The sequence below is a fragment of the Nomascus leucogenys genome, chromosome 1a (genome assembly GCF_006542625.1).
Source record: "Nomascus leucogenys isolate Asia chromosome 1a, Asia_NLE_v1, whole genome shotgun sequence".
Lineage (NCBI taxonomy): Eukaryota > Metazoa > Chordata > Mammalia > Primates > Hylobatidae > Nomascus > Nomascus leucogenys.
In genome coordinates, this window is record NC_044381.1 from 69,551,384 (window position 1) to 69,572,919 (window position 21,536).

Sequence of the window (21,536 nt, forward strand, 5' to 3'; positions counted from 1 at the left end):
GTCTCACTCTGTCACCCAGGCTGGAGTGCAGCGGTGTGATCTTGGCTCACTGCAACCTCTGCCTCCTGGGTTCAGGTGATTCTCCTGCCTCAGCCTCTTGAGTAGCTGGGGTTACAGGCATGCGCCACCACACCAAGCTAATTTTTTTTTGGACGGAGTTTCGCTCTGTTGCCCAGGCTGGAGTGCAGTGGCGTGATCTCGGCTCACTGCATCCTCCACCTCCCAGGTTTAAGCAATTCTCTGCGTCAGCCTCCTAAGTAGCTGAGATTATAGGCGCCCGCCACCACTCCCAGATAATTTTTTTTGTATTTTTAGTAGAGACGGGTTTCACCATCTTGGCCAGGCTGATCTTGAACTCCTGACCTCTTGATCCACCGGCCTCAGCCTCCCAAAGCACTGGGATTACAGGCGTGTGCCACCGCACCCGGCCTAATTTTTGTATGTTTAGTACAGACGGGGTTTCACCATGTTGGCCAGGCTGGTCTCAAACTCCTGACCTTGTGATCTGCCCGCCTCTGCCTCCCAAAGCGCTGGGATTTACAGGCGTGAGCCACTACACTCAGCCGAGGGACATATTTTTCATGGTACCCTTGGTATCCGTGGGGGATTGGCTCCAGGAACCCTCATGGATAACAAAATCCTCAGATGCTCAAGTCCCTTATATAAACTGGTGTAATATTTGCATATAACCTGTGCACATTCTCTCATATATATTAAATCATCTCTAGATTACTTCTAATACTTGTGCAGTGTAAGTGCTGTGTGAATAGTATTGGATTTTATTTTTATTATTTTTAATGTTGTATTTTACCTTATTTTTTGTTAATGTTTTTGATGGTCATCGGTTGAATCCACAGGTATGAAATTCTTGGATATGGAGGGCTGACTGTTTACTTTTGTAGTGTTTTTTTTTTACACCATATTTAGTTTATTAAAACTAGTTACTAAAAAGGAATATCCCAAAACACTGAATTTTTTTTTTTTTTTTTTTTTTTTTTGAGACAGAGTCTCGTTCTGTCATCCAGGCTAGAATGCAGGGTTCACTGCAACCTCCGCCTCCCAGGTTCAGGCGATTCTCCTGCCTCAGCCTTCTGAGTAGCAGAGATTACAAGCATGTACCACCACACCTAGCTAATTTTTGTATTTTTAGTAGAGACGGGGTTTCACCATGTTGGTCAGGCTGGTCTAGAACTCCTGACCTCGTGATCCACCTGCCTTGGCCTCCCAAAGTGCTGGAATTACAGGCGTGAGCCACTGCGCCCGGCCTGAATTTTTTATAATTATGAAAGAAATACTTTTTTTTTTTTTTTTTAGACAGGATCTTTCTCTGCTGCCCAGGCTGGATTGCATTTGCGTGATCTCTGTTCATTGTAGCTTTGACCTCCGAGGCTCAAGCAATCTTCCTGCCTCAGCATTCCAAGTAGCTGGGACCACAGGTGCACACCACCGGACCGGGCTAATTTTTTTTTATTTTTTGTAGAGATGGGGTTTTGCTGTGTTGCCCAGGCTGTTCTTGAACTCCTGAGCTTAAGCGATCCACCTGCCACAGCCTCCTGAAGTGCTGGGGTTACAGGCATGAGCCACCACACCTGGCCATGAAACACTTATTCTTTATAAGTACTTTGGAAGGTATAGAATGTACAAGAAAAATATTTAAATCATCTACAATTCCACAATTTAGAGAAAACACTTTTTTTAACATTTGGAATATTTCCTTTTAAATCGTTCTGTTGTGTATGTGTATTTATGTATATACGCATAGAATTATTAAAGAAAATGAGAATGTTGTATTTTAAAATATCAAACTATATAAGGTGAAACTAAAGAAAAAATAAAAAAGCCAAAAAGTCATACTATTCATTTCTAATGTGTACAGACTTTTTGTTTTAAATTATAATGTTGCTGGTGCAGGTTCTTTATTCTAATGGAAGAACCATTTCTCCTTAAACTTTTACAATACTAGCTTCTTAGAGATTGGTAGTTCTACTAGTAGTTCTTGACACTGAAAATGTTATGCGTTAAAATATTTAATTTCATTCTGAGTTAACATTTTTCCCCTGAAGCATTATTTTATGTAACTGGAATACCCAATCACTTCAGGATACAGTCATTGTCGAAATCCATCCTGGGGTTCAGCTTCTGTGTTGTTTTTTTTTTTTTTGAGACTGAGTCTTGCTCTTTCACCCAGGCTGGAGTGCAGTGGCACAATTTCGACCCACTGCAAACCTCTGCCTCCCTGGTTTAAGTGATTCTCCTGCCTTAGCCTCCTGAGTAGCTGGGATTACAGGTGTGCGCCACCATGCCTGGCTAATTTTTATATTTTTAGTAGAGACAGGGTTTCACCATGTTGGCCAGACTGGTCTTGAACTCCTGACCTTAGTCAATCCACCTGCCTCAGCCTCCCAAAGTGCTGGGATTACAAGTGTGAGCCACCATGCTCAGCCTCAGCTTCTCTGTATTAAAGTCCTGAATTCTTTGAAGTTGTTACCACCTAAATGATCATTGAAGAACTGTAATTTTTAATGCAGAATTGTTCTTAAAACTAATTTAATAACTTAGCTAATTGCCTATAGTTGTGTTAATAAACAGTGGTCTTAGAAATGCTTAGAAATGGAAGTTTTCTACAAAATAAAATAAGCTAACATATTTAAAATGCCTTACTTTTAAGTATTTTGTAAAGTGTAAAATTCAGGACAGGTGCTCTCTCAGCTAGTTTTTTGTTTGTTTGTTTGTTTTGTTTTTGTGGTTTTTTTTTTTTGCTTTACTAAAGATTAGTTCAAACAGTGAATGTTTGACTCATGGTTCCATAGACCATACCTTCTGTTTTATTTGTTCCTTCTCTTAGACTTTGGACTTCCTCTGAAATGTCCTCTGTAGGTTTATGAGCAGGGGTCACAGGACCACTTAGAGAACAATCTTCTGGTCTTAGAGAAATTGGTAGAAATAAAAGAATAACATAACAATTACAGGTACTTTTGTCTTTATTTCTAGGTCCACTCTAATCTAGAGGAATGTATCTTCCTGCTTGTGATTTTTCTATTTTAACCAGATGGTTCATTATATGCAAATAAAATATGTATTTATTTTCGAGATAAGAAACTTGCTCTGTTGCCCAGGCTGGAGTGCAGTGGCCCAATCACAGCTTACTATATCCTTGACTTCCAGGCTGGCACAATTCTACCTCAGCCCCCTTAGTAGCTGGGACTATAGGTGCACACCACCACACCCAGCTAATTTTTTAATATTCTGTAGAGATGGAGTCTCCCTCTGTTGCTCAGGCTGTTCTCGAATCCCTGGGCTCAAGTGATCCTCTCACCTTGGCCTCCCGAAATGCTGGGATTACAGGCATGAGCCTTTGTGCCCAGCTTGATGGATTTTTTAAATACTTAAATATCAGAGATGTTAATGTGGTGTTTCAGGTTTTAGTGCCTTCAAGCAATGTAAAATCTACCACATAGTTCTTGGGAATATGATACTTTGAAAGTTGTTTTGCATTCTTGCCATGGTTACCAAGAAATAATGAGTTATTTTTTTTAAATAAATTAAGTGTTTTACTTAAAGTGTGCTTATCACAAAATACTCTATTTTCAGATATTTAGTCCTGGATATTGCAGATAATCCAGTTGAAAATATAATACGTTTTTTCCCTATGGTAGGTACCAGTATTTTTTAAATATCACTTAAAATTTATTTATGATTTGACTTCTTAGTTGTGCTTCTTTTTTTTTTTTTTTTTTTTTTTTTTTTCTTTTTTTTTGAGACAGTTTCACTCTTGTTGCCCAGGCTGGAGTGCAATGGCGCAATCCTCGCTCACCACAACCTCTGCCTCCCGGGTTCAAGCGATTTTTCTGCCTCAGCCTCCCAAGTGGGTGGGATTACAGGCATGAGCCGCCATGCCCAGCTAATTTTGTAGTTTTAGTAGAGACGGGGTTTCTCCATGTTGATCAGGCTAGTCTCAAATTCCCGACCTCAGGTGATCTGCCCGCCTCAGCCTCCCAAAGTGCTGGGATTACAGGTGTGAGCCACCGGGCCCAGCCCCTTTAATTGTGCTTGTAAAGCTTACTACTTTTACTTTGCTATGACTGAAAATTATGTGATTGTGTTTTTAAAAGAAATGAATTATTTGTAGAAAATTTTTCTATGATCTCCAGAAATTGGAGGAATCATATCGTGAATGTATTAGATTCAAATTAAATTTTGGCTTCTTTAATTTTTTTGGACTTGTAATAGTTCTTTGTAGCATTTTGGAAATTTGTGAATTTAAATAATTTTTATACGTAAAATTAGGAAATTGTTTTCAATAGGTTTCATTTTGTTTCATTATATGCATTTATTTTATGCTTACACTAATCCACATGTCTTTTGCCTACAGACTAAGGAATTTATCGATGGGAGCCTACAAATGGGAGGTAAATAATATTTCGTTTCCTTAACTAATGTTTATATTTTGATTATTTGTTAATTTTTTAGTTGCTATTTGTCTTAAATGCAGGATATGGAAGTTACAATTATATGTGGTAGCTTACTCCCAAATTTGTATTTTCCCAGTTACTTGTTTCATTTGGATAGGCTTTCTGGAGTATCCCTGTAGACTGTTTTCAAATTTTCTGTGAGCTTTCAATTTCTTTAATAAGAGTCTGCTATATTCTCTACACAGTTAATAATAACAAATTGTAAATATTTGAAAATAAATATCCAAGTGATTATAGTATATAAGGAAGGAGTTACTTTACTGTGGTTTCAATACAGTTCAGCTGCTGACTCAGGTGTTTTCTATTAGAATAACAAATTCATGTTTTTCAGGAAAAGTTCTTGTGCATGGAAATGCAGGGATCTCCAGAAGGTATGAAGTTAGAAATAATCTTTCTTTCTATAACATTTAATTAATGGGTTGTATTTTCTGGTTGTTTTTAAAATTATTTTCCCCTCTTCAGTGCAGCCTTTGTTATTGCATACATTATGGAAACATTTGGAATGAAGTACAGGTAAGAAAATACCCTAAAACCTAGCCACAGTTTAAATTCTCATTAAAATGAAGCTTAATGGGAATGGTTTGGAAGTTTGAAGTTCTTATTCCCCTGATTATTTTTCATGTAGTCATGTTTGATTAGGCAGGCTCTTATTCCATGGTTAGTCTTAACCTAATTTATCTACTTGTATAGATATGCATAGGCTAATATGGAAATCCTATGGAAAACTACTTACCTACCACAAGGGTATTGGTCAGTATGAGTATAAAAACTCCTGACCACAAATGTTAGTGCTTGCCTTATTTAAAAAGCTAATTTATCATGTTCTCCTTTAATAATAGTTGGATGAAAAATTACCTAGGAATTGTTTGCAGCATCTATTTACAATTCAGAATAGTCTTTCTTATCAAAAATCATCTTTTCCAAGCATTCTATATAGATTTTTTTAAAAGATAGGGGGTGGTAATGAGCTTCTTGCCCCAAGACAAAGCAAAAGCCTGGCCAGTGTACAGTATTTCCTTTCTCAGTTTTTCTTGTTCTACAAATTAGAAATCTTACAGTAATCATTGATACCTCCTTCTATTTCAGTCCCCTTTTATATTTAAATTAGAATGGAAAACTTTGCTTAAAATATCTATTAAAGGAATATTATTTGAATACAAATATTTATTTTATTTTTTTGAGACGGAGTCTCGCTCTATTGGCAGGCTGGAGTGCAGTGGCACGATCTCAGTTCACTGCAACCTCTGCCTCCCAGATTCAAGCAATTTTCCTGCCTCAGCCTCCCTAGTAGCTGGGACTACAGGTGCATGCCACCACGCCCGGCTAATTTTTGTATTTTTATTAGAGATGGGTTTCACCATGTTGGCCAGGATGGTCTCGATCTCTTGACCTTGTGATCCACCCACCTCGGCCTCCCAAGGTGCTGGTATTACAGGGGTGAGCCACTGCACCCAGCCTGAATACAAATATTTAATTGAAAAAAGATTAAACATGTATTGATGGACTTTATGTTTTATATATTGTTTTTATTATTTGGAATTTTGTCAGAACATGAATGTTGGAAATAACTTGTATTTATTGGGTCTCTGTGCTATGAGCTCAGTACTATTATAGGCACTTTTATCTAATTTAAGCCTCATAACAACAAAAGTAAATAAACCTCTTTAACCAGTGATAGTATTTTGAGCTTGAACTTGTACTATATGCACAAAATGCTTACATTTTATATATTTATTTTAGAGACAGGGTCTTCCTCTGTTTCTCAGGCTGGAGTGTGGTGGCACAGTCATAGCTGACTGTAGTCTCAGACTCGAGGGCTCAAGTAATCCTCCCACCTCAGCCTCTCAAGAAGCTGGGACTATACCACATCACTGTGCCTGGCTAATTTTTAAATTTTTTGTAGAGATAGGGTCTGACTACATTGCCCAGGCTGGTCTCTAAGTCCTGGCTTCAAGCAGTCCTCCTGTGTTGGCCTCTCAAAGAAATGGGGTTACAGGCACGAGCCACTGCACCTGGCCACTTTACACTTATCTCCTATTCATAGTAGTTCTCCATGGTAGGTGTTACTAGACCCTTCATTTTACCAATGGACAAAATAGAGCTTAGAGAAGTTGAGCAAGCTGCCGTAAGCATATAGCTGGTGAGCAAAGGAATTGTGATATTTAATCTCATCATACTTTTTCCATTATAACTCATTACCCCTCTCTATTGCTAAGTTGTGTGATTATGATTAATTCATTAAATAATGCTATCACATTAATATTCTTTTTCTGTTTTCAGAGATGCTTTTGCTTATGTTCAAGAAAGAAGATTTTGTATTAATCCTAACGCTGGATTTGTCCATCAACTTCAGGTAGCTTCTCTTTTCTTCCTCTTTAAGGCAGTCGGAAGTAAGATATAAAATCTTCTGTACATGTAATTTAGGTGTACAATTTACTTTGTGAATACTTAAAATTGCCATAATCTGACTACTTTGATCCTTTATTCAAGTTTATATCTCTATTTAGAAGCATTTTCTTGGCTGGGTGTGGTGGCTCATACCTATAATCCCAGCACTTTGGGAGAACAAGGCATTTGGATCACTTGAAGCCAGAAGTATGAGATCAGCCTGAGCAACAAAATGAGGCCCAATCTCTAAAAAATAAAAGATAAAAAAAAATTAGCCAGTCATGGTGGTGCATGGCTGTGGTCCCAGCTACTCAGGAGGCTGAGATGGGAGGATTGCTTGAGCCCAGGAGTTTGAGGCTACAGTGAACAGTGATTGTGCCTTTGCACTCCAGCCTGGCCCACAGAGTGAGACCCCATCCCTAAAAAATTAAAAAAAAAATTTTTTTTTTTTTCTTGGCCGGGTGCGGTGGCTCACGCCTGTAATCCCGGCACTTTGGGAGGCCGAGACGGGAGGATCACAAGGTCAGGAGATCGAGACCATCCTGGCTAACACGGTGAAACCCCATCTTACTAAAAATACAAAAAAAATTTAGCCGGGCGCAGTGGCAGGCGCCTGTAGTCCCAGCTACTCGGGAGGCTGAGGCAGGAGAGTGGCATGAACCCGGGAGGCGGGACTTGCAGTGAGCTGAGGTCGCACCACTGCACTCCAGCCTGGGCCACACAGTGAGACTCCGTCTCAAAAAAAAAAAAAAAAAAAAAAAATTCTTAAAGGCTGGCATTACCAAGAAAAAAGGGTTAAAGACACATTATCAAATTTAAATAAAATAATTGCTGTTAGAAATGTCTTTGTTTTTTTTTGTTGTTGTTCATTTTGATCACACAGAGCATAAGACAGTTTTGATTCTAAGTATACTAACTATAACAGCTTTTTCTATTCTATGTTTATCTTTTCCATGTTGTTTCATATTTTGTTGATGCCTGGCAGATGCACTGAAAAAGATGATAAGTCTGTGAATTAACCTGATTAGATCAAGTTATTCAGTTTATTCCAAGAGGCAAAATCATAGGCTGCAGAATGTGCTCTGGCTGATTACATCCAGTTATGTAGGAATAAAGCTCATGTTTCAACATCAAGAATATTTATTACAAAATATATTGTTGTAGTTACCAAGCTTTAAATTTTATTTTAATATTTAATTTACTTTTAATTTTTACTATATTCAAAAGAGAAATAGTGTCATCTGTGTTCAGCCTGTTTATGTAAAATGTTTGTCTTCTAACTTTATAAGTTTCTTTGCCTTTTACCATGTTGTAGAAAACATTGTTTTTTTCATTTTTTTAAATTATTTTTTAAGCTTTTCTTTTTTTGTGTGGATGCATAGTAGGTTAGATATTTTGATACAGGCATGCAATGTGTAATAATCACATCATGGAAAAATAGAGTATCCATCCCCTCAATCATTTATCCTTTGTGTTACAAACAATCCAATTATGCTCTTACTTGTTTTCAAATGTGTAAAAACATTCTTTTTTAAAATTAACTTTTGTATTTGAAAGAGTAGTATATGCATATGTTTAAGAAGATTGGCCTGGCTCAGTGGCTCACGCCTGTAATCCCAGCACTTAGGGAGGCCGAGGTGAGTGGATCACCAGAGGTCAGGAGTTCGAGACCAGCCTGACCAACATGGGGAAACCCCATCTCTACTAAAACTACAAAATTAGCTGGGTGTGGTGATGCATGCCTGTAATCCCAGGTACTCAGGAGGCTGAGGCAGGAGAATTGCTTGAACCTGGGAGGCGGAGGTTGTGGTGAGCCGAGATCATGCCATTGCACTCCAGGCTGGTCAACAGGAACGAAACTCCATGTCAAAAAAAAAGAATATTGGAAATATCCTGATAGGTACATCTGTGTGAATATATCTGTAAGGTAACTGAAGTGGAATTGGTGGATTCCAGTGCATTTGAAATTTGATAGATGTTTCCAGATTGCCTCCAGAAAAGATGAAATAATATAAACTTATACCACCAGGAAACAAGGATTGCCTGTTTCCTCTGAGTGCGTATTTCCTCCTACCCTAATTAACACCAGTAGCCAAAAATTTTTTTTGTTTGTTTTGTTTGTTTGTTTGTTTTGAGATCCAGGCTGGAGTGCAATGGCACCATCTCGGTTCACTGCAACCTCCACCTCCCAGGTTCAAACAATTCTCCTGCTTCAGCCTCCCAAGTAGCTGGGATTACAGGTGCGTGCCACCACGCCCAGCTAATTTTTGTATTTTTAATAGAGATAGGATGGCCGGGTGTGGTGGTAATCCCAGCACTTTGGGAGGCCGAGGTGGGTGGATCACCTGATATCAGGAGTTCGAGACCAGCGTGGCCAACATCGTGAAACCCTTTCTCTACTAAAACTACAGAAATTAGCCAGGCGTAGTGGCACATGCCTGTAATCCCAGCTACTCGGGAGGCTGAGGCAGGAGAATCGCTTGAACTCGGGAGGCGGAGGTTGCAGTGAGCCGAGATGGCGCCATTGCACTCCAGCCTGCGGAACAAGAGCAAGACTTCCTCACAAAAGAAAAAAAAAATTGAGATTGGGTTTTGCCATGTTGCCCAGGATGGTTTTGAACCCCTGACCTCAGGTGATCCACCCACCTTGGCCCCTCAAAGTACTGGAATTATACCACTCCTGGCCCAAAAATGCTTTATCAGATTTTTGTGATCATTTGTTGGTGTTCCTCTCACCGGTTTGTAAGAACTCTTTTTATATTATGGAAATCTATTTATAGCCTACCGATTTGAAATATCATTTTTATTTTATACCAAATTCTGATACGTCCTTTAGAGGTTTGAAGTTTTCTTTTTTAAGGTGCTTATAGAATGGCTAGTTGTAGTTTTTGAACTGTTAATATGGTGACTTGAGTTACTGGATCACATTAGATTAGATTTCCTGATATTGAATCATCCTTTTGGTCCAGCAATGGATCCCACTTGGTTATGATAGACTGTTCTGTTAATGTATTGCTGGATTGTATTTGCTAATCTTTTTGCTCAGGACTTTGGAATCAGTTAAATAGTAAATTGGTTTGTCTTTTTTTTTTTTTTTTTTCTGTACTATCCTTTTCTGGTTTTACTATATCACAGTGTTCTCATTTTTCAGTGGAAGGTTTCCATTTCTCTTGGTGCCATGGATCAACTTAAACTAGATTGGAGTTACTTGTCTCTTAATGCATTAGTATATGGCACCTGTGAAATATCTGACCATAATGTTTTATCTAATTCAGTTATTCATTATTTCATTCATTCATATATTTTGACAGCAGACCAGTTCTCAGACAATATTCTTCATTTGGTGTATCTGTTTGATTTTCTTTTCTTTTCTTTCTTTCTTTTTTTTTTTTTGAGACAGAGTCTTGTGCTCTGTTGCCCAGGCTGGACTGCAGTGGTGCAATCTCAACTCACTGCAACCTCTGCCACCTGGGTTCAAGTGATTCTACTGCCTCAGTCTCTGGAATAGCTGGGATTACAGGTGCCCGCCACCATGCCTGGCTAATTTTTGTATTTTTAGTAGAGACGAGGTTTCACCACATTGGGCAGGCTGGTCTCAAACTCCTGACCTCAGGTGATCCACCTGCCTCAGCCCCCAAAGTGCTGGGGTTACAGGTGTGAGCCACTGCTCCTGGCCTGGTTTGATTTTCTGATACTCCTCAGGTCACTTTGGATGTATTTATGATCTTCTATGTAATCATTGATTTCATAAGAGTTCTACATAGAATTAAGGAAAATAATATCTTGTACTTTAATATCTTTTGGTTCTATTATTCTTTTTTCTTCATCTGGTTAGTCTATGTTGTTTTTCTGTATTCTAATTTCTGCTTGCTTGGTACTTTGCTTTAGTGGTGTTTGCTGCTGCTGTTGTGAATTTCCTGAGTTGAAAACTTGGTTTCTTTTTATTCTTTCAAAAATTCAAGGCTATTAATTATCCTCTTTGCATTGTGTTAGTTGCATGCTGCAGATTCTCATCTGCATTATTTTTATGTTATAGCTTGATAGTCTGTGACTTCAGTTTTGGTTTTATTTTTTTATCTAATATGTGTTGAGATTTTTTTTTATTGTATAGGTGACTGGGTTTTAAATTTTTTATTTTTGTTCATATTTAGTTTTATTACATTGTAATCAGAGAATGTTTTGTAGTACTTGTATTTTTTGATGTTTTCTTTGTGGTTTAATATGTAGTTGTTTTCATGAATTTTATGGGCATTCGAAAAGAAGATGCATTCTGTTTTCAGGGGATAAAGTTAAATGTATTTGTCCACTTGATCTGTCTTGGGCTGAAATCAGTGAATTGAAATCTATTACTATATTGTGTTTATTTTTTCTTCATTTCCCCTTTTTTGGTTCTGTGAGTTTTTTTTCTGTACTTACTATTTGGTACGTAAAAATTCAAGTTAGGTTTTTATTTTAGTTGTACCCTGTTTAAATTTCAGGTTTTTTTTTTTTTTTCTGAGACAGAGTCTTGCTCCGTTGCCCAGGCTGGAGTGCAGTGGTGTGATCTCGGCTCACTGCAACCTCTGCCTCCTGGGTTCAAGCGATTCTCCTGCCTCAGCCTCCCAAATAGCTGGGATTACAGGCATGCGTCACCACGCCCGGCTAATTTTTGTATTTTTAGTAGAGACGGGGTTTCACCATGTTGGCCAGGCTGGTCTTGAACTCCTCACCTCATGATCGTCCCACCTCGGGCTCCCAAAGTGCTGGGATTACAGGTGTGAGCCACCGTGCCTGGACAAATTTTGGTTATTTTACCTTGCAATTAACCTGGTTTAATATTGTGAATCCTACTCTTTCTGTTTGCTTGCTGCCTTTGGAGTTTTCCCATTCCTTTTCCTTCAAGCTTTCTAAATCACTTGATTTTAGATGCTTTTCCTCAATATAGTCTAGGACTGAGTTTTGCTATTAGATTTGGTATCATTATCTGTTTCCTAATAGGTGAATTTAACCCACTTTCATTTACTGAAAATGACAGATACAATCTTATCTATCATTATTTCATATTATGCTTTCTGTTTTAAATGAATCCTTTTTTTAACCTTCTGCTATAGTTTAAAATTTTTTGGTGTGTTTATGTTTGTTAGATAATTTTTAAGGTTTTATTTATTTACTTTTCCTTTTTTTTTTTTTTTTTTTTTTTTTTTTTTTTTTGAGATAGATTCTCACTCTGTTGCCCAGGCTGGAGTACAGTGCTGTGATCTCAGCTCACTGCAACTTTTACCTCCTGGGTTCAAGCGATTCACACACCTCAGCCTCCCGAGTAGCTGGGATTACAGGCATATGTCACCACATCCAGCTAATTTTTGTATTTTTGGTAGAGACAGGGTTTTGCCATGTTGGCCAGGATGGTCTCGAATTCCTGAGATCATGTGATCCACCTGCCTCGGCCTCCAAAGTGCTGGGATTACAGGCGTGAACCGCGGTGCCCAGCCCTTAATCCTACATTTAAACAGGATTCAGCCAATCCTATTACCTGTTCCAGTGTCTTTATTAAACTCTTAGACTTTATTATTTTTATGAATAGTTCATGGAAACTATATTCCCATGGAAACTCCCTTTGCGTATTGGAAAATACTTTTGCCGGGCGCGGTGGCTCAAGCCTGTAATCCCAGCACTTTGGGAGGCCGAGGCGGGCGGATCACGAGGTCAGGAGATCGAGACCATCCTGGCTAACACAGTGAAACCCCATCTCTACTAAAAATACAAAAAATTAGCCGGGCGTGTTGGCGGGCGCCTGTAGTCCCAGCTACTCGGGAGGCTGAGGCAGGAGAATGGCGTGAACCCGGGAGGCAGAGCTTGCAGTGAGCCGAGATCGCGCCACTGCACTCCAGCCTGGGGCACAGAGCAAGACTCCGTCTCAAAAAAAAAAAAAAAAAAAAAAAAGAAAATATTTTTGTGTTGCCCTTATATTTGAATGACAGTGGATAGATATAAAATATGTATTTAATACTTTTTCCCTAGTGATTTTGTACACAGACTTGGTATTAAATATTTTTTGTTTGTTTTTTGTTTTTTGGAGATGGAGCCTCACTCTGTCACCCAGGCTGGAGTGCAGTGGTACAATATTGGCTCACTGCAACCTCCACCTCCCGAGTTCAAGTGATTCTCCACTTCAGCCTCCTGAGTAGCTGGGATTACAGGCACATGCCACCACACCCAGCTAATTTTATATTTTTAGTAGAGATGGAATTTCACTATGTTAGCTAGGCTGGTCTCAAACTCCCGACCTTAGGTTATCTGCCCTCCTCAGCCTCCAAAAGTGTTGGGATTACAGGCGTGAGCCACCATGCCTGGCCTAAATACTGTTTTAGAAAAGTTTGAAGGCAGCCCAATTTTAAGATTCCCCCCTTAGGTGAATTGATTTGTGTCAGGAGAAGGTTGTCTAGATCAGCAGCCTCCAACCTTTTTTGCACTAAGGACCAGTTTCATGGAAGACAATTTTTCCACGGATGGGGTGGTGGGGGAGATGGTTTCAGGACAAAACTGTTCTATATCAGATCATCAGGTATTAGTTAAGGAGTGTGCAACCTAGATCCCTCACATACCATAGGGAGGGATAGGTTTACCATAGGGTTTGCGCTCCTGTGAGACTCTAATGCTGCTGTTGATCTGACAGGAGGCAGTGCTCAGGTGGTAATGCTCCCTGGAGTGCCACTCACCTCCTGCTGTGTGGCCTGGTTCCTGACAGGCGATGGACCGATTCTGGGGTCTGCAGTCCAGGGCTGGGGACCCCTCGTCTAGATGACCATAAGATGCTTTATCAAGGTGTATCCTGGTTTTTTGTGTTTTTGTTTTTTGAGAGGGGTCTTGCACTGTCACCCAAGCTACAGTGCAGTGGCACGATCATGGTTCACTGTAGCCTTGACCTCCTGGGCTCAAGTGATCTTCCCACCCTAGCTTCCTGAGTAGCTGGGACCACGGGTGCACACTACCACACCTGGCTAAGTTTTTTGTTTGTTGTTGTTTGAGACAAAGTCTCACTCTGTTGCCCAAGCTGGAGTGTAATGGCGCAATTTTGGCTCACTGCAACCTCCGCCTCCTGGGTTAAAGCGATTCTTCTGCCTCAGTCTCCCAAATTGCTGGGATTAATGTGCCACCAAACTCAGCTAATTTTTGTATTTTTTGTAGAGAGACGGGGTTTCACTATGTAAGCCAGGCTGGTCTGGAACTCCTGACCTCAGGTGATCTGCCTGCCTCGGCCTCCCAAACTGCTGAGATTACAGGCGTGAGACCACACACCTGGCTTAGTTTTTAAAATTATTTTTGGTAGAGATGGGGTTTTGCCATATTTTCCAGGCTGATCTCAAACTCCTGGGCTCAAGTGATCCTCCCACCTTGGCCTCACAAGGTGCTGGGATTACAGGCATGAGCCACTATATCCTGCTAAGATGTATCTTGTTGATTGCTCTACATCAGTTTTTTTCTGAGTCATAGTGTGCCCTTACCACTTGCAAATTCAAGCCTTCCCTTATTTCAGGAAAGTTGTCTTCTATTGTGTATTTGCTCTTTTGGTTGTTGTTTCTTTTTGTTGTTCTGTTCGCATTTTCCTTAATATGTCTCACCTTCTTCCATAGGCCACTCATATTTCCTGACTTTGTCATACCATGCAAGGGCTTGTTGGTTTTATTTTAGGTAACCTTTTTTAGTGAGCTATGAACTGTACCTACTCTGGCCCACAGAGGAGTTATCTGCTATGCCTAGCTTAGGATGGTTCTATTTTTTTTGAAAATTGTATTGTGAAGTTATAATATAGAAAATGCATAAAATGTAAATAAACATCCATGTAACTATTGCCCAAGTACAGAAACAGAATGTTTACCAGGACGCCAAAAGCCTTTTTCATGATGATTCTCAAGCACAAATCTGTTTCTCCCTCTGTAAAGGTAACCGCTGTCCTGGCCTAGATGGTAATCAATTCCTTTTCCCCTCATTCTTCTCATTTTCAGGGTAATGGATGTTTCCTAGTTTCATCAAATGTTTTCCTTGTTTTCAGAAAAGAAACAAAAATGGCTTTATTCTTCTATCTGTAACTGGAAGCAGAGGACTATTGAGATTGCCAATTTAGGTTTTTGGTGTTTTTTGGGGTTTTTTTAAACAGATGAAGTCATTATAGCTAATGCCATACTGACTGGCAGTTCAGCATGCAGTACCCTAGTGCAAGCTATTAGCCGGACTTGATTTACCGTTATCAGTAGTTCTGAATTTATGAGACAGGAATTTTAAACTTCCATTTCTCTTCAAACAGTGTGGCACTAGATTTTTCAATACAGACGAAGAATACCAACAGTGTATACATTAATCACTATTTTGGGTATCCAAGAATGTAAATATATAATTAAGTTAATTAACTTTTTGTTTTTTAGGAATATGAAGCCATCTACCTAGCAAAATTAACAATACAGATGATGTCACCACTCCAGATAGAAAGGTCATTATCTGTTCATTCTGGTACCACAGGTAAGAATTTTTTTCTTTTTGGAGAAATTAGGGAAGAAAGATAATGAAAGGTGGAGAACTTGCTACAAGTTACACTGAACAATTTAAATTGTTTAGAAAACTTGTTAAACTATTGAGCTAATTCCAAAGGAATTCATTTTATGATGAATAAATGTGTACTATATTAAGCTTAAGTCTTTTAAGTAGTAGTACATCCGTGTTGTAAAGATTAAAATAATAAGAATCTGGAGAAGGGGCTCTAAACACGCTTAGGTGATCTTATTAAAAGTAAAGGGTGGTTCATACAGCCTGTAGGGTGGCTAATGTGAGCTGTTTTTCTCTTGCCATCAATATTTCCATCCTTTCCTCCCTCTGTTGCTGTTTCAGAAGTACCCTAAGCCCCTTATTTTCAAAGTTAATCCAAGCATGCTCTCAAAGTCTTCCTTTCCCAAGACCTTGCTACCTGTGTTTATCACCTTTGTTTCTCTCCCAACAAAGCACACAAGGCATTTTTAATTTATTTCCAGTTTTTCCTACCCCACAGTTCACTTCAACCTTTGAACCAACAGTTATATAAGGTAGTAAGAACAGCTTATATACTTAGTTAGCACTGACCTGGCAATTGAGGACAGGTGATCTGATCCACAAGTATAGAACTCTTTGCACTCTACTGCACCGCCCATAGTGAGTAATATGACTGTATATTCATCCCCAAGGCTCAACTTCCTAATTGTCATTGACTTTTTCCTTTCCTTTGCCACATCTATCTAATAATTGCTTTCCACATCCTATAGGGTCCGTTTTGTCAGTATTGTTAACATTCCTTTCTTTTTTTAATAGTGACCTTAATCTAGTTCAGATCCGGATTTGCCTCCTTTCCAAACTCTTGTTATTTGGTCTGTTCTGTACATTGTGGCCAGACTTATTCCCATGAAAGATATTTCTAATATTGATATTTTTCCTTTGTCAAAGCATCTTCTGGCTTCATTCCTACAAACGTTTATGGAATGCCATATGCCCTTCTGATTTTTTGGTTTCTTTCTCTCCTTGTTCCTCTTTATGTCTACATTTCAGAAAACAACTACTGATGGTTTCCTGTGTGTGTCTTCTTTTCTCCACCTAAAATGCATCACATTTAGTCTCCCTATTCTTGGTTCATATGTCATCTCCTCAGGAAGACATGATGGTTAATGCACTCTTCTCTAATCCCTAGTCATTTGGAGTTCCCATAGAAGCACAGCACTTCATCTGAAACTTAATCACAGTATCTGAGTTTAGCCTAAGGGCTAGGATATTTTATCTCATTCAGTTGTATTGATACTATATTTTTATCTTTATGAATTTTATAGTGAAACATTCTTCATATTAGAATATGCCCTCTGAATTAACATTATTATTACCATGATGTAACAGTCCTGTAGGGCATAAGTTTAAGGTCTTGTCATTGTTAGGCAAAAAACATAGCAGACCCTCTGCTGGTTTAACTGTTCCCTAAAGTTTTCCTCCATTGAAGAGTCTAATTTCTTGATTATAACTTTTGGGGATACAGAGATAGCTTTGATTCTATGTGGGAGATTTCTGTACCAGCAGATGCTGATGTGAAGAATAGATACAAGAAAATCTCTTTATATGCTACATGCCTTCCTTTCTCCCAACCTAGACTTCCATAGCTTCAGTGGAAAAATATTTTCAGCTGCTCTTCATAACAGCCTCTGTGAAAGCAAAAAGATTATCTACAAAAAAATTATACAAATACAAGATTAATTTCCTAAATTTTATGCCCTAAGTCACATGTTTATGGTGCCTAAAAAATTAACTTGATAACTAAACATTTATGTATTATCTCTTTAAAAGGTCTATTTTCACACTAGTTCAAAAATTATTTATTTTATATGCAATACCTAAGACATAATACCTGAGAAGGAAAATATATCCTGTCATGAAGATTAAAAAGTTATAATATTTAGGTAATTTATCACAAAGGAATTTACTAAATTTTGCTGTATCAGTTGTGGAATTTTCATAGTGTGTACATGATCACTTAATAACAAAATTTTACTCGCTGTAACATTTTAACATGAATTTATTTTAGTGCCCTTTTAATCTTCATGCAATAACTTTTAGGTAGTTTGAAGAGAACACATGAAGAAGAGGATGATTTTGGAACCATGCAAGTGGCGACTGCCCAGAATGGCTGACTGAAGAGCAACATCATAGAGTGTGAATTTCCATTTGGGAAGGAGAAAATACAAGAGACAATTATAATGTAAAATGGTAAAAACCTAAGTAGTTTTTTTTTTTTCAGTTACATGTTGCTTCCAGACATACTTCTCTGCAACTTGTTGAGCAACATTTTAAGATGTTGGACTTCTGCAATAGATGGCACTGATGGTTTTACTCCTTTTTTTAAAACACACACACACACACACACACACACTCACACACTTTACAAGTTTTATTATAAACCAAGAATTTTGGACTTGCAAAGAGGTATTATTGCAATAATGCACTTTTCATACTTGAAATTTATTTGTATGATATAAAGTTATTACTTTAAACAAAATGCAAGTATGGGGGGATTGTTTATAAAGTTTGGGTAATTTATAACAAAAGAATTTGCTAAGGTTTGCTAAAATTCATTTTTCTGTTCTATATATTACATTTTTAACATAATTTTACAGTTCAATTTTATGATGGAGCCTCTTACAGAAACATTAACAAAATGCAGGAATCTGCCACATTTCTTTTTTAGTATAACTTAATAGCTTACCTTTTTATTTTTTATACTTCTTGTTCCATTATTAATCTTTAAATCATGATCCTAATTAGCTGTCTTTAACATGATCTAATTATTGCTTCCTTTCTTATTACTTTCCTAATTTGTTTATTCTATATTTTAAAAACTACAGTTTCAATGATAAAATGTTTTGATTTATAGTACCAAGTGCTTAAACACAAGGATAGTGTTAGATTTTCAAGTGACTTTCCTTTTTGCATTTTTTAGCGGTAAAAGCCAAATGTTGTATTTGTTCTTTTCAGAGTTGTCCAGCCCTTTTTTCCTTTGTCCAAAATGATTCTAAATAGAATCTAATAAACCAATGTAGCATTATTTTTTCTAAATGAAGCCCCAAAAAAGAAAAGTGCCTTGCATCATTTTAAAAAAATAATTAAATCCTCATGACCTCTAAATTAGTATGTAGAACACTGAAAAGTTCTTAACATTTTTGTGTAATTTCCTTTCTTCTTAAACCATAAATTAGTTTAAACTGAAAGTATGAGGCTGGAAGAAACATTAGTAAATTATTTGGAATATAGAATGTTTACTCTTTCCTTTTATGTTGTCTTAATGATTCTGTGAGATTGTTCCGGCTCAGACAGAAGCTTTTCTTTGGGGAAGGTGATTTGTGGGAGATTCTAGTGTATTTTAAATTAGCATTTTAATCCATTCTTGACATTCAGTTAGTCCAGATCTGCCCCATAATTTGCTTAAGTAAAGTCACTTTATGGATTTTTGGCTCTCTCTGTTTTAGTTTGTGTGTATAAAAGTTCTAAGAAAACATTTTTGCTATTTTAAGTATGTAAGGGAAGAGAGGAGTGTTTTTAACTTTTTATAGTTGATGACTTTAGGGTAGCACAAACAAAACTCCTTTGTATCTAACTTTTCTCAATCCTCTCTTGAGGTGCTTTACTAATGGGAATGATTTCTATATGTTCCCTTGGTACCAAGAGGTACTATGCAAAGTAACCTATTACACCAAGTTACTTGCTTTGCTTTCCTCTCTATGATGTGATAATACAGTAAAAGCTTTCTTACCCAGCATAGTGGGAGAGTGGAGATTAATTAAAATTGTTAATTAAGAGTTAATTCCTATTGACCCAGGTGATATTCCTCTTCTGATTTCCCTCCCCTTCCCTTATCTTACCACCGTTTGCATATTGTTAATCTCATTGTCATCCAGTATTCTGCTTTGTGATTAGGTCCTTTGATGTACAGTGGTCTAGTGGAGTCAAGATTTGCATTGGGTTTTCTAAAATTCCAGTTGATAAAAGTTCGGATAACACAGCTTTCCTGTATATAGATCACTATTGGGCAGGTCAGCAAAGATCTCTTACAGTGTAATAACAATCTATGATGCTTCATTTAGCAGAAACTCTGCTTAAAAGTATCTTCATAATAGTAAGTTTAGGTTTTAAAAACTTGTTTCATAAATATACATATACCCTCTCTAGTAGTCTGGCCAAAAGAACAGATTTTGTTATTGATAATTTGTAGCTTGTAATTTTCCACTTTTTCTATCCACTGTAATTTTTATGTTGTCACTAAAGTGCCTGCCCAGTACTGTATATTACAGTCTCTCACAAACACTGGGAAAAGGGACTGTCATCATCTTGAGTACTCTAGATATATATATAGATAGACAATTTTTTTTTTCTTTTTTGAGATGGAGTCTTTAATGTCGCCCAGGCTGGAGTGCAGTGGCACAATCTTGGCTCACTGCAACCTCCACCTCCTGGGTTCAAGTGATTCTCCTGCCTCAGCCTCCCGAGTAGCTGGGATTACAGGCGCATGCCACCATGCCTGGCTAATTTTTGTAGTTTTAGTAGAGATGGGGTTTCACCATGTTGGCCAGGCTGGTCTCAACTCCTGACCTCAAGTGATCCACCCACCTCGGCCTCCCAAAGTGCTGGGATTACAGGCTTGAGCCACTGTGCCCGGCTGAGTACAATATTAATGTAGACAAACCATGACGTTTATTATTTCATATAAGAACATTACAAGTTTGTTTTTTCTTGCATGTCTGTCCACCTAATGTTTAAGTAGTTCTGGTAGCTCTTCCTAATCTTTATTCTATTTGATTCCATTTCTGTGATTCCTTTATTACCACTGATGTTTTGTGATAGTTAACTATGATAAATTTAACTAATCATGATTTATTTTCTAGAGTATTTAAAGAATGTATGAGTGACCACCCAATTCCAACATCAAAAGTGTAATCTGGGCCCATAATTTATAGTGAAGTTGTATCAAAACATAGGGAAACTGTATTACTGCCCATTTTGAAAATACGAAACTTGAGTACTGAAAATATTCAAACCTGGAATGGCAGTATTCTAATTTCAGTTAGTTGGTTCATGTTAATTTCTTACCTATTAGATGTTTAAACAGCAGTGACCTTTACTTGTATCTACTCTATGGCGGAAATGTTAAACCATGATAGCTTTTGCTACCAACTCAACCACTTAACTTTTAGAGCAGTTTTGGGGAGATTTTATGCTTCATCTGAGTTTAGAAGTAATGTCAGAAAATGTTAAGCATGTCTGTATTAAGAAAATACAAGGTTTCTAATTGTCTTATTAATATGGTAATTCAAGTGAATTAGAAATATTTAACTGCAATCTTGAATTATAAAGTTGAGATATATATATATATATATATGTATCAAGATCTCAACTTGATGTAAAGTAAATGAGCAGTTACCTGGCAGATTTTTTTTTTTAAATAACTGATTTAATCCATAATCCCATAACAAACATAGCTTCACCTCAGTATTTTCTTTCTTTCTTTGTTCAACAGTGCTCCAATAAGGGAATGCTAGAAAATAGATGAGAAGTACTGAAAGACCTTTTTTTTTTTAATTGATTAGAAAAGTAAGTCTCTAGGGTTTTTGGTGGAATTTTTTTTTTTTTTTTTTTTTTGTCTTTCCCATCTGTGGCAGCTAAAACAAAAATCACTCAAAATATTCAGGTTTACATGTTAGCTCTCTCATAGGGAGTTGCCATACCTCACAGTTCAAAGTGTATTCTATAGATCAGTAACATTATACTGACATGTAATTGCAATTTACTATGCAGCAAAAATGATTCAAGAAAAATAACCTACAGTGTCTGTATACCTTTGTATACACAATTGCTTAAGTTACTCTGCTTTTAACATTTGTACTTGGATAAAATGCTTATGTCTGTATAGGAATGTCACAGTGCAAGATGCTGCTAGCCCAGGCACAAAGTATTAAAATTATTTTGTGAAGATTGGTGGTTGTATTAAAACTGCTGTGCCATTATACCTCCAAAATATTGAAAAGCTCATTCATACTGCTGCTTATACCTCAAAACTTCTTTACTTAGATTGTTATCTACTGGGTAAAAGTAACCCAAATTTACTCTGAGTTAAGAAGAGTGGATGAACATTGAATGTTGAGA

The 21,536-nt window shown here is 37.6% G+C and overlaps 1 protein-coding gene across 3 annotated transcripts in view; it reads left to right on the forward strand.

Annotated features, from left to right (window-relative positions):
• The window catches only part of STYX (serine/threonine/tyrosine interacting protein), a 60,203-nt gene that overhangs the window by 22,976 nt on the left and 15,691 nt on the right, over window positions 1-21,536 (forward strand). Inside the window, exons 5-11 of one of the 3 annotated variants that reach the window (XR_004029645.1) lie at window positions 3,592-3,652; window positions 4,373-4,409; window positions 4,804-4,843; window positions 4,935-4,985; window positions 6,753-6,825; window positions 15,263-15,356; window positions 17,460-17,609. Coding sequence is in view for 2 of the 3 variants with exons in the window: in XM_030810598.1 (XP_030666458.1) it covers window positions 3,592-3,652; window positions 4,373-4,409; window positions 4,804-4,843; window positions 4,935-4,985; window positions 6,753-6,825; window positions 15,263-15,356; window positions 17,460-17,533 (430 nt within the window). In the remaining variant the exon portion in view is untranslated. Of the gene's footprint in view, window positions 1-3,591; window positions 3,653-4,372; window positions 4,410-4,803; window positions 4,844-4,934; window positions 4,986-6,752; window positions 6,826-15,262; window positions 15,357-17,459; window positions 21,409-21,536 lie in introns of those variants that run through there. The other 2 variants (XM_030810598.1, XM_030810605.1) reach the window with 2 other exon arrangements.